Source organism: Nicotiana attenuata, chromosome 7, assembly GCF_001879085.1.
Source record: "Nicotiana attenuata strain UT chromosome 7, NIATTr2, whole genome shotgun sequence".
In the NCBI taxonomy this organism is placed as follows: Eukaryota; Viridiplantae; Streptophyta; class Magnoliopsida; order Solanales; family Solanaceae; genus Nicotiana; species Nicotiana attenuata.
This window is the reverse complement of record NC_031995.1, coordinates 47,445,405-47,459,408: the sequence shown is the minus strand read 5'-3', so window position 1 is coordinate 47,459,408 and position 14,004 is coordinate 47,445,405. Positions and strand designations below refer to the sequence as shown.

General features: G+C 41.0%; 1 protein-coding gene across 1 annotated transcript in view; it reads left to right on the top strand.

The window, feature by feature from the left end:
- Window positions 1–1,824, top strand: part of LOC109229043 (protein transport protein SFT2-like) — a 3,806-nt gene extending 1,982 nt beyond the window's left edge. The window contains exons 2-4 of the mRNA XM_019394349.1: window positions 831–1,098; window positions 1,193–1,297; window positions 1,475–1,824. Coding sequence (XP_019249894.1) covers window positions 831–1,098; window positions 1,193–1,297; window positions 1,475–1,585 — 484 coding nt within the window. The 3' untranslated portion in view covers window positions 1,586–1,824. The remainder of the gene's footprint in view (window positions 1–830; window positions 1,099–1,192; window positions 1,298–1,474) is intronic.

The following is a 14,004-nucleotide window of genomic DNA, read 5'->3' as shown; positions in this document are numbered from 1 at the left end:
CCCCTACCCCCCCCCCCAAACCACCCCCACACCCCAAAAGAAAAAGAGAAAAGAACTTTAATGTGATTGATATTTCATGTTGACGAGCCATTATTCTGGGAGATCATAAATCTGTGCATGTTATGAACTTTATGAGACAATCCGATTTTTAGAAACAAAAGAACTTTATGAAACAGAGGGCTTGATTTGTAGATAGCAGAGTATCTGGTTTCACTTTAAATTGCATAATGAAAGGCAAGAGTGAGATAACAATAAGAGTCCTCGAAACAACAGAGGTCTGCAGTTAGCTGGCTAGTACTTAGGAGAAAGAATTCTCTTTCAGTGCAGCTTGGAGTCTTTGGTCGTGTCTATTTATCATATCTGTTATCAATATTGTGAAACTTAATTCTTCTGTAAGTAAGTACAATGACACATGAGGTATTGGAATCGCATAAAATTGTAGTTAGCTGGTTGGAACTTATCACAGAAGAAATGATCCTCTTCCATTAAAGCTTGGAGTCTTCTTGTCATGGACTGGTTTCTGTGAAAGCCATTTCTTCTATAATTCATACTTTGTGCCAATGTTATGTCTTTATTTGAACGAGTGTGTTATGGTTGCTTGGTAGAATTCCAATCTTGTTTCTTCATTAATTTTGTATTGTGATACCATATTTAGCATTTGTTATAGTTTTACTTATTTCAGACAAACGAAATCATGGACTGGAGAGAAGCTTTATAGTGAAATGCCATATGACTCTTGTATTTCTTCCCTGCTTTTTTGAATGCATTGACATTTTGAGTTATTTGAGTAATGTTTTGCTTAGAATAGTGGTTTGTGGATCCTTATTCAGGGTTTCCAAAGGAGTGAGAGACATTCCAGGGAATTTTCAGTCTGCCACTAGCAACATACCTTCTGGAAAAGCCCTCATGTATTTTGGCCTATTCATGGCGACTGGAGTCTTCTTCATTTTCATGGCATTTACTTTGTTCCTCCCAGTGATAGTATTGGTGCCCCAGAAATTTGCCATTTGCTTTGCTCTTGGATGTTCCTTTATTATTGGGTCGTTCTTTGCACTTAGGGGTCCAAAGAATCAGTTTGCTCATATGTTCTCAATGGAGGTATTTTCTTTTTCCCCTTACTGCTGGTCCGTGTTGCTTTCTGTCTATGGGTTATTGTCCTCTGATCTTTTCTCTTCCCCGTCATCTGTACCAGAGGCTTCCTTTTACAGTAGGATTCATAGGCAGCATGGTGGGCACACTCTATGTTTCCATGGCACTCCATAGCTATATCCTTTCAGTGCTCTTTTCTGTGCTTCAGGTATTTACATTTTCAGTGTTACTATTTCCGTTTAGTCAGTTCTTTTCTTTTTTCACCTTTTTGCAGTTATTTGTTGTCATGATAATTTATTCCTCTCTCAGATTTCCAGTTTTCAACTAACATAAAAGCAATTATCGTTAATTGAATCTTGACGTTGACAGTTTCCTGTCATTTTAGGTTCTGGCATTAGCATATTATGCAGTTTCTTACTTTCCCGGTGGCTCTGCTGGCTTGAAATTTCTCTCATCTTCTATGATTTCTTCAGTGATGAAATGCTTTGGCAGGTGAAATGCTTTAGCATGTGTAAAATTTCTGCAGATTTTACGCTTTATATCTTTCTATACGACTGTTCAATAGTATACATTCTATAGTTGTAGACCTATATTGTAAGCGATGGTGGACAATTTTGACAAGTTAAGTTCAGTTTCTCCTTGAAGCCTCATCGGATTTGTGCCGCGTGTTTACTACTCAATTGTATTCTATGACAACAATTTATATATCCTGTATTGTTCTTGAAGTTTGTCGAAGTGGAGAAAATTGGAAAAAAGTAGCTGAAGTATAAATACACTTCACAAGGTTTTTAGTAGAAGCTAACAACAACAACAAACCCAGTGTAATCCCACCAATGAGGTTTAGGGTAGTGTATATGCAGACATTTCCCTCCTACCTTGAGAAGGTAGAGAGTCTTTCCGGGTTTTTAGTAGAATATAAGTTGTAAAATTCATGGAGATAGATTTGTATATGAAAGCGAAGGAAAAATGAGGTTCTCCAGGAAAAAGTCTTCATTTCAATTTCTGGTTTCTATCAGTATAAACTTTACTCTGATGGCGGTTAGGTAATAAGACACCTCTAGCTCATTATTTTGTTCGGTAATTTTGTAAGACAGAAATGCAGTTAAAAGCTAAGACTAATTCAAATAAATAATCATTTATTACTTTTGTGTTGAAAGCCATGGTCCAGCATGTGTTTAATTTAGTAATCCAGAAGTTTAGTTGCTTGATACAGCTGATCTTGTTCGGTGCTTCACAATCAAAGTTGTGCTCTTCTCTTGGCTAGACTAGAAGTGGTATGATAACTTGGGCTTTAGGGGGCAACTTGTCCAGTCTATTTCGTAAGTAAAAGGGTTTCAATACACAGCAGGATTGTAGAAATGACACCAGGCAGCCACTTTAAAGGTTGCTATTTAGGAATTAGCTAGTGCATCCTGATTTTAGTTTTTAGTTCTAACTTTTTAGGATAAATATTTTGAATTATTCTGAAGTTGAGATTTTTAGTTTAAAATTTCAGGACAAAAATAGTATTGGCTAATATTTCAGTTCAATTCTTCTCACGAATGTTCTTCTATATTCTAGTTCAACTAACAATTCAAAATTAAAGCTCTTGCGATTTTTTTTAGAAGAATCACGAATTGAAACTAGCATACGATGCAAATATATTTAATAAGTTACTTCTCTTTCGATTAAGAAAGATAATGAGTAATTCTACAACATAATCAAAACTCCATTAATTAATTCAAGCAAATAATAATATTCGAATCTCTAAACAGAAATTAATATACCATGTTTGTCAAAACTCTTAAGGGAAAACTACTCAATAACAGTGGGAGAAATCACCACAAATAAAGTGTTTTTTTGAAACCCCAGGAAAACCCGCAGTAACTACGGCCTCTGCCTTTTGGGTGAGCGCTCTGTGCGCAATGGGTAAACCCCACATTGTGTAATAGCCTGCAAACTACACAGAGGATGTAAACCGCACAGTAGACACTATGCGACAGGTTCGACCTAGAAGGCATTGAGGGGGGATTGATCACAGGTCATCTGTATGGATGACCGCCCTCCAAACAAACTGGGCCATCCCCTAAGGGATACCACAAATAAACTTAGTGAATAAGAAAACATTAATGTAATATTACAATTCAAACTCGTATATTGAACCGGCGGAAGGATGATGAATTCTTGTGTCTTGAAGCCTCTATGCTCTCTCAACCCTCCGTAGGTCAAAAATTCCCCCACCGAAGTGAAAATTCTGGCCGTCAAAATAAATTGTTGCGTTACATCATACATTGCACTGTGTGTCGCACTAGTAGACTATCTCCAATTGATTACTCTCACATCATACGATGTAGTGTGCGTTGCACTAGTAGACTATCTCCAACTGGTTACTCTCTGATCTTTTGACTCTGATTAAAATTTGCACTAATGTGTCTCCCTATGTGATGCCCCCTCCCCACCTCATTAATTCTCCGACATTCGTTTTCTTTCAACTTTCGTATGTCGGTTCCCGAACTTCGGACTTGATCCTGGATGATTTAATTGGGCTTCTACAAGATTTCGAAGCTCCGTACTCTATTTTAGCCCGGGTTCAAGTTCTAAACACATAAACTACGTCATAATACAAAATCTTCACATTTAAGCACAAATACGGTTGAAATGTAGTCAATAATAGGTGAAATGAAGACCAAATCTATGTTTCTAGCCTACCATCAGGTAACATTGAGGTTACGAAACTAAATTAAAAAAAGAGCAGTTTGATTCTTCAAATAAAAATATGGTTGAGTGATAGTAATAATTATCAAAAAGAGTAAGAAAGATAATTTTTGAAAGAATATTTGACCGCATTGGATTGGACGAACTTTTGCTTTTAGCTTCCCTGTAAGATTTGTATTTAGCAACTTTGATCAAAAGGAGTCCATAATCATTAAGTAGCACTTGGTTTAATGTGGCCTCTCTTCAAAGGTCTTAAGCTATTATCTTAATGGGCCTCTTTTTTCTTTTCTTTTTGTGGCACACAAACATTGACTCATCATCATCAAGACAAAATATTACCAGGTAGGTTTCTAAGTAAAGATTACGAGTTTAATAAATTGATTCATCATCATCAAAATAAACTATTACCCGGTTAGTTTTTGGCCCCTAGTTTTCAGGTAAAGATTAAGAGTTTAATAAACTATATGGAAGATGCCACACTCCACATTTAGACACATTTATTTCTGTTATTTTTTAGTCAACTAAGCCCCGAAATCAAGGAAAGATAATGACAGCAAAGTTGCAATTAGGAGACAATGATTTGACATTTAAAAATGACCTTAGACCAGCCTAATCTTTGTTTTAAACAATTAATCGTATTATAGAGAAAAAGAGAGGGCCTGTTAATGTGGTGATGAAAATAAAGATAACACGATCAACAAAGTGCAAAAGATAACGAGTCAAGTTCATTCAGTGTGGCAATTTAACTAATAGCAACAAAAGATAAAGCCAAAAGATTGCTGAAATTCAGTTGCTCATTCAACGAAGGTTCTTAGGGGTGACAAACGGGCGGGCCAAAGACGGGTAATGTAAAATCGGATAAATTACTTATTCCGACTTATATTTAATGCAGATAGAAAATAGGTTCCCATGACTTTTTGAATATTCATTTTTGGAAAAATTTCTAGTCTTCCAAGCTTGAGGAACCCCCAATTTGAGTCTTTACGAATGTAAAAGCTAAGTCCATTAGTAATCCATTGGATATCCATTTTCTAAGTGGATAATATGGCTCTTATTCATATTTTGACCGTTTTAAAAAAAGTTTATTATCTAACCCATTTTCAGTGGATAATACGGATGAATAACTATTTTTTTTAAAAATCCATTTTGCCACCACTAAATGTTCTTAATTTTATTTAAAGATTACGACATGCAATAAAAACATGTAGTGATGTGCATCAAATTCACTAAAATTATTCAAAGCCGGAGGTATTCAACAATCATGTTTTTATTTAATTACGTTGAAGAGGAGAAAGCTATATTTCCTTTGTCTCCTCAAGGGAAAATGAATAGTCTCAAATTTAAGGATAATATAGCCTAAATAACAAGGTTCGGATTCACTTAGTTACAGATAAAACTTCTTGAATGATTGGATCACTCATAAGATTAAGGGTAGAGAGTAGAGAGATAAACGAGAAGATTAGTAGCTTATTAACTCAACGGGTATGTTCAGAAATCCAAACTTCTTTTATAAATGAAAAAAAATAAATTGTTTTCACCAATTTGAGTGCTAAATATTATTCCCTCCGATCCATAATAAGTGACTTTTTTTACCTTTGATATACCCCTTAAGAAAATACTAACTCCTAAAGAAAAATATATTTAACTGAATTACCCTTAATTAAAATTTGCATATTGTTAACTTTATACATTAAATAAGGGTAAGTTTTGAGAAAATAAAATTAATTCTTTTTTATTATATAAAAGGACACGTATTTTGAACCAAAATAAAGAGATCAAAAATCATTTATTATGGATCGGAGGTCAGAATACAGTTACTTTCATTCCGCAGCACTATTACTTTATTAATCCGTTTAAAAAAATTACCCTTTATATATGATCATAGGCTAAATTGTATAGTTTGCTTACGTTCGGACTCTAACTTAAGGATGCTTTATTGTTTTAAGTGTGTAAATAACGCAAAAAATTGGCTCTAATGGTGACTTTTGTGTTTCACAGGAGTGCACTACTCAAATGAAGACTTATGATGGTGATCCGGGCAAAAATTGGAATTAGTGGACGAAATAAGGGAATGAAGCTCGGCTTGGCAGTGGGAAACCCCACTAGTGCGGGCATTAGCGCGGCCTTAGCACGCCCGCGCTAGTCCAGTCATCAGAAGCAGAATATAACCCCACTAGCGCGGGCCTTAGCGCGGGCCTTAGCGCGGCCTTAGCGCGCCCGCGCTAGTCCAGGTGTGGGAAAAGTATTTGAAAGGGCAAATTCGGAAGTCCAAAGCAAAAAAACCACATAAACTATAAAAGGTTTAACGCGTCCAAGAGAAGAAGAGAGTTTTTGGAGGTTTGAGAACAAGACAAGAGAGGCAAGGAGGCAACTTGGGAAACAATTCTTTTCTCCCTAATTTGTTCTTTTATCAATGACTATGATTCTTTTGTAGTTTTCATCATTGTTATGAGTAGCTAAATCTTTTAATCTAAGGTTTTGGGTGAAACCCGTTGGGGATGAATTGGTTGTTATATTAATATAGTTTTGAGTTGGTTGTTAATCTCTATTTGTTCAACTACGTTTTGATTTTGGTTAATTGAAAGGATCCTCAATTAGCCGTTCTTATTTATTATGTATCTGCTTGAGAGAGAGTACATATTTAGGTAGTTGTTTGAACAACATCACTCCCGGAGTATAGGCGAGAGTCATAACCGAGGGTTTAAAGGTTGGATTAGTGTAGTCAGTTTTCTCTATACCCAATCTTTTCATTGAAATTCTCACGTTTGAACTCTTGTGGAATTCAGGTGTATGCCTAGAAATTCTTCGAGGACTGGAGAACTGCTAGAAGGACTCTCAGACCACGAGAAAACATTCAAGGCATTGAACCGTGACAACAAGAGAATCCAACAATCACAACAACCACACCAGCTCGAATTTGACATGGGAGACGCAGAAAACGTCAACGGAAACGTCGGGGATCCGCCAGTGATCCCTAACGTCAGAGTAGTGGAACCTCTTGTGCCAGAAGCTGAATTTTATGATTGGGCACAACCCATAACTGATAACCTGGCTACTGCCATAGCTGTGCCCTTAATTCAAGCAGAGACCTTCCAGATAACCAATAATATGTTGCATCTTCTGCAGAATAAAGGATTGTTCTCCGGATCACACATTGAAGACCCTCAGCAACACTTGAATAATTTTCTGTCAATCTGTGTGACCCAAAGGCAGCCAAATGTGACCCCGAAAGCTATCAAGCTGTTACTGTTCCCGTTCTCTGTGAATGGGGAAGCTCAGACTTGGCTAAATTTGCTCCCTATCAATTCCATTGTCACCTGGGAGGAATTAGTCAAGCAGTTCCTGAATAAGTTCTACCTGCCCAACAAGACTGCAAGACAGATTGATAAAAATATTGCAGTACAAGCAGCAGCCGACTGAGACCTTGCAAGAAACTTGGGAAAGATTTAAAGGGATGCTAGTGAAGTGTCCTCACCATGGCATTCCAGACCAGATGCTCGGCCAGAGGTTCTACATGGGGTTAGCTGACAATCTAAAAGCAAATGTGGATGCTTCAGCTGGAGGTGCATCTTTGAGTAAGACATTCACCGAGTGCAAAGTCCTTCTTGACAAGATGTCACAGAATTCGGGGTGGATGACTAGAGGCACAACACTGGCACCCATAGTGCATTCAGTTCCTCTTGACCCAAATAATTCACATACAGAGAACATGGCCACACTCATGACTCAGATGAGCATATTGACAAAGAAGATTGATGAGATGGGTACAAAACAGGTGCACATTGTTGACACAACAAATGGAGGACTATGTATACCTTGTATTAATCAGTCTTATGTGTGTTCATGGAGTGGAGAAGGTGAAAATCAAGGGGCAAGAGAAGATATGAACTATGTCAACAACTTTGGGGGTCAGAGACAAGGAGGATAGCAGTGGAGACCGGCACAAAATTAGCAATACAGACCAAACATGCAACAACCTGGGGGTATGCAACCTCAAGGCCAAATGGTGTCAGTACCATATCTGAAACAACAGGGCTATCCACAGCAAAATCAGCAACAATTAACATATCAACCACCTCCCCAGCAGCAAGATAACAACATGGTGGAAATCAGGGGTATGCTTCAGCAACTCATTGGGACAAATGGTAAAATGCAGGAAAAGTTGGCAGTGCATGATTCAGCTATAAAGAACATTGAAACAGCTGGGACAACTGTCTATGGCTTTAAACAACCGCCTTCAGGGAACCTTGCCTGCGGACACAAACATCAACCCCAAGGAGTAAAACCCGAATCAGCTGATGGCAGTAAGTCTCCGGAATGGGAGAGATTTAGACAGAGAGCAGGAAATTATACAAGTCAGCAAGGAGAGTACGCCAGCCACTCCAGTTCCATTAGAGGTAGATGAAACAACAGAACTTACTGAAGTGGTGGTTGAACAGAGTCATGATGAAAAAGGTAAGGATAAGATGAATGAGCAAGCTGCAGAACAGGTGGCACCTCTTGTGCCACAAAACTCCAACAGAGAGAAGCCAATAAGCAGTGCACAAAGGGTAATACTGCACCCTTCCCTCAGAGACTGGTAAAACAAAAGAAAGAAGATCAATACAAGAAATTCATGGAGATACTGCGTCAAATTCAGTTGAACATTCCTTTGATGGATGCCTTGAGGGAGATGCCCGGTTATGCAAAGATGATGAAGGACCTAATGTCACGGAAGTTTGATTTTCTGGACCTTTCCACAGTGACTCTGACACAGACCTGCAACGCAGTAGTGACAAGACCGATGGCTCAAAAGATGTCTGATCCAGGTAGCTTCACTATTCCATGCACAATTGGGAGTTATGCCTTTGCAAAGGCATTATGTGATTTGGGAGCCAGCATAAATTTGATGCCTCTGGCTGTATACACCAAACTGGGCATTGGCAGAGCTAGACCGACTTCGATGCTGTTGCAGCTGGCTGACCGCACGGTGAAAAGGCCAACTGGGATTCTTGATGATGTGTTGGTGCAAGTGGGGAAGTTCGTGTTCCCTGCAGACTTTGTTATTCTGTATTGTCAGGTAGATGAGGAGATACCTATCAATTTAGGTAGGCCATTTTTGGCCACTGGGAGAGCACTGATCGATTGTGAGACCGGGGAATTAAAAATGAGACTGAATGATGAAGAAGTCATATTCAATGTTCAGCAATCTATGAGGAGACCCAGTGAATATGCTAATTGCTCTCTAGTGGAGGAAGTGGATGTGATCCTGCAAGAAGATGATGTGACCCTGACTGCTAAAGATCCATTAGAGGCATGTATGACAAATTTAGAAGAGATGGATGGTGAAGGGTTAGCTGAGTGGGTCATGGCACTTGAAGGCCAAGGATTCTGGAAAAGGGAACCTCAGTTGGAGTCCCTTGAGTTAGAAAAAAGGGCTACACTTCCAGCAAAGCCATCAGTAGAGGAACCACCCAAGCTGGAGCTGAAGCCACTCGCAGCTCACCTGAGGTACGTTTTCTTAGGCCCTGATTCTACTTTGCATGTTATTATATCATCCGGTTTGCTAGATGTGCAGGTAGAACATCTCTTACATGTACTGCAGGAAAGTAAGACTGCCATTGGCTGGACCATGGCAGACATAAAGGGTATCAGCCCAGCCTTCTGTATGCATAAGATTCTCTTGGAAGAAGGGCACAAACCTTTCAGAGAACATCAACGAAGGCTGAACCCGAACATGAAAGAGGTAGTGAAGAAGGAAGTGATCAAATGGTTAGATGCGGGAATCATCTTCCCCATCTCTGATAGCAATTGGGTCAGCCCTATCCAATGTGTGCTGAAAAAGGGGGGAATGACTGTTGTGCAAAATGAGAACAATGAGTTGATCTCAACTCGTACAGTTACGGGATGGCGGATTTGCATGGATTACCGAAAATTGAACACAGCCACCCGGAAGGACCACTTCCCCTTGCCTTTCATTGACCAAATATTGGACAGGCTAGCCGGGCGATCACACTTCTGTTTCTTGGATGGATATTCGGGGTACAATCAGATATCAATAGCCCCCAAAGATAGAGAGAAAACATCCTTCACTTGTCCGTATGGCATCTTCGCCTTTCGGAGAATGCCTTTTGGGCTTTGCAATGCACCGGCGACATTTCAACGGTGCATGTTAGCCATTTTCACAGACATGGTGGAGGATATTATGGAGGTCTTTATGGATGATTTCTCCGTGGTAGGGGATTCATTCGAAGACTGTCTTCACAACTTAAGAAGAGTGCTCAAAAGATGTGTGGAGACAAATTTAGTGCTGAATTGGGAGAAGTGCCATTTTATGGTACAGGAAGGGATAGTCCTGGGGCATCGAGTGTCCAGTAAAGGAATTGAGGTCGACCATGCTAAGGTTGACGTGATTGAAAAGCTACCACCGCCCACTTCAGTCAAGGCGGTGAGAAGTTTCCTTGGGCACGCCGGGTTCTACAAGCGATTCATAAAAGATTTCTCCAAAATTGCTAACCCATTATGCAAACTCCTTGAAAAGGATCAGCCTTTTGTGTTTTCTAATGATTGCAGGTTGGCATTTGAGGAGCTGAAGAAGAGATTGGTGACTGCACCCATCATTTTTGCACCCAACTGGGAGCAACCATTTGAGCTCATGTGTGACGCAAGTGACTATGCCATAGGAGCAGTCTTGGGGCAGCGAAAGGATAAGCTGATGCACCCGATTTACTACGCAAGCAGAACGCTGAGCGGTGCACAGCTGAACTATACTGTGACGGAGAAGGAGATGTTGGCTGTGGTGTTTGCCTTCCATAAATTCAAATCATACCTGATTGGCTCTAAGGTAATTGTATACACTAATCATGCAGCTCTCAGGTACTTGATTGAGAAGAAGGAGTCTAAGCCGCGCCTGATTCGTTGGGTGCTGCTATTGCAATAATTTGACCTCGAAATTCGTGACCGTAAGGGCACAGAAAATCAAGTCGCTGATCATCTATCACGACTTGAAGGAGCTGAAAAATCAGTCGAGGTCGAAGAGATTCTGGAAACCTTTCCAGACGAGCAGCTGCTCGCTACTAGTCTTGAGGAAGCACCATGGTATGCAGACTTTGCAAATTACCTGGCCTGCGGTATAGTTCCCTATGACCTCTCATCTGTACAAAAGAAAAAGTTTTATCGTGATTGCCGCAAGTATTATTGGGACGAGCCTTATCTGTTTAGAATATGTGTTGATAATATGATCTGGAGGTGTGTCCCCGAGATAGAACAATCTTCTGTTTTGCAGGCTTGTCACGCGTCAGCATATGGAGGACATTTTGGAGGGATCAGGACAGCTGCGAAAGTGCTAGAGGCCGGATTCTTTTGGAAAACAGTGTTTAAAGATGCGCACCTATGGGTGAAGGGCTGCAATGAGTGTCAGTGGACCGGGAACATTTCCTGTCGCCACGAGATGCCCATGAACCCGATTCAAGAGGTGGAGGTGTTTGATGTTTGGAGGATTGACTTCATGGGTCCCTTCGTCAGCTCTTTTGGCAATAAGTACATACTTGTTGCTGTGGATTATGTGTCCAAATGGGTAGAAGCTGCAGCGTTGCCCACTAATGATGCAAGAGTGGTGGTGGGATTTTTGAAAAAGAACATATTCACCCGATTTGGGACACCAAGAGCGATCATCAGTGGCGGAGGCACTCACTTCTATAATAGAGCCTTCGAGAAATTGCTTGCAAAGTATGATGTGCGCCACAAGGAGGCTACCCATTATCATCCGCAAACTAGTGGGTAGGTTGAAGTGTCCAACAGAGAGATAAAGAGTGTGCTAACCAAGACTGTGAATGCCACAAGAACTGATTGGGCGAAAAAGCTTGATGATGCACTCTGGGCCTATAGGATTACATTCAAAACACCAATCGGTATGTCACCGTACAAGTTGGTATTTGGGAAGGCCTGTCACCTGCCTGTGGAGCTAGAACATCGAGCTTGGTGTGCACTAAAGCAATTGAACATGGACCCTGATGCGGTTGGAGAAAATCGGCTGACAGAGTTGCATGAGTTGGAGGAATTCAGATATCACGCCTTTGAAAGCATGAGGCTCTACAAGGAAAGAATGAAGAGGCTACATGACAAGAACATTGTGGACAGAAATTTCAAACTCGGTAACAAGGTCTTATTGTACAATTCAAGGTTGAGATTGTTTCCTGGTAAGCTAAAGTTCCGATGTTCAGGACCCTTCAGAGTGGTGCAAATGTTCTTAAGTGGAGCTGTAGAGATTGAATCAGAAGATGGGACAAACAAGTTCACAGTAAATGGGCAAAGGTTGAAACATTACCTTGGAATGGCTGAAGAAAAAGGGGATAGAGTGGTAATCAATTTGAAGAGCCCCAGTACGCGAATGAGGAGTGATGATCAAATGCTTGCATCGTGCCGCGACGTTAAATCAGGCGCTGCGTGGGAGGCAACCCACGAGTGTGTTGTTAGTGTGTTATGTAACTTCATATATAAAAAAAACAACAAAAACAAAACTGGGAACCCCTGGATTAGCGCGCCCGCGCTACACCAGCGCTAAGGCCGCGGTAGTCAGTTATTCACTGCCCCAAAGTTGCTTCAACTAGCGCGGCCGCGCTAAGCCAGTGCTTAGCTCGCGCTAGTTGGGTTATTCACTGCCCTTGCCTTCTTACACTAGCGCGCCCGCGCTAAGGCTGTGCTAGTCCAGGTAAGTCCCGACTTTTTGTATTTTATTTATTGATTTTCTTTTTTTAATTTTTTTTACATTACCCCTTTTTAACTCAAAACCCTACCCAACCGCCCCACCCCTTTTATTTCCCCAACTCTCCTTCTCCTATCACACTACCACCCCAATTAAACCCTCCCTTCTTCATCCTCACATATTCCTCAACTTCCTCTCATCCATACCCAGCACTATGCAGCACCACCTTCCCTCCCCCTCACGAAGACCCTCCATATTTCTTTTCCTCACTCATTATGCTTTCGCTCTCATCCCCTCTACTGGTATGTATTTCTCCCTTTGATTTTGTTTTTAATTAGCTAATTTCGTTTTTAGTTTCTTTTCCTTCTTTTTGCTTTGTATAGTAGAATGTAGTCTTATTTTAGGGTGGAAACATTTGTTAGTAGTTAGGTAGGGCTGAAAACTTTCAACATACAAATTGTGGGGGTGATGTGTGTATATTGGGTTACTGTGGTGGTGCTCCTTGTGTTGAAGGGACGGTTTGGGCTTAAAATTAGCCATTGTCCACCATGTGTTTGTTAAAATTCCTCTTTGGAGGAAGTTTTGTGACCAATTCAGTTGTGAAGTCTGAGTAGCCACGGTTGGGTCACCCGATTGAATAGAACTGACGTTGGACTATTTGTAGGTACCATGCCTCCCCGCAAACGCCATGCAACAGGCACCTCCTCCAGCCGCCCGGCTAAAGCCAACACTGGGGGACGGCCTCAGAAGTCGGTCGATTCCAGGCCTTTCAACAGTCAAAAGTTCGTGTCTGCCAAGGCCCAGGACAGGTTCAATAAAAAAGAGGCCAAAACCATTGTGCCGGAACAAGCCATGGATCCCAACGCACTAGGGATAACCTGCCCCAATATACCCTTCGAGCTGAGGCGGCGACAACTGGACATATTTTTTTAGAAGCCTATTACTGCAAATGTCATGCTTGTTAGGGAATTCTATGCGAACCTGCCGGAACATGAGGACTATACTGTTACAGTGCGCAAGAGACCGGTAGATGCCTCTTTGGAAAATATCCGGACTCTGTACAGGCTTCCTCCACCAACTAAGGGGTACGTGGATGCGTACCAATTGTATAGTGGAAGGAATACTCCCTGGTCCACATTCACCAACACCATCTGTCAACCGGGAGCCACCCTGTAATGGTACAAATATGGGAACAAGTTCCACTCCTCGGCCCTCAAGTTTGAGGCCAAATGCTGGTTATACTTCATAAATAGCCGACTCCTACTCTCCAAGAACCTGTCCGAAGTGAACATCCTGCGAGGGTGCTTAATTTGGTATTTCATGAATAATGCTCCGTTCGACGTGGCCAGAGTAATACATGATGAAATGTTCTAGCGAGTCCGGGTTCAACGATATGGTTTATACTACCCGTCCCCTGTCACCCGGTTATGTCTTCAGGCAAATATGTCGAGTAACCTTGCTATAGATGGCCGAGTTCCTTTGGTACATCCTTTCACGACTGAGAGGGTCACCACAGGCACGGAAGTGGTAGTAGCTGA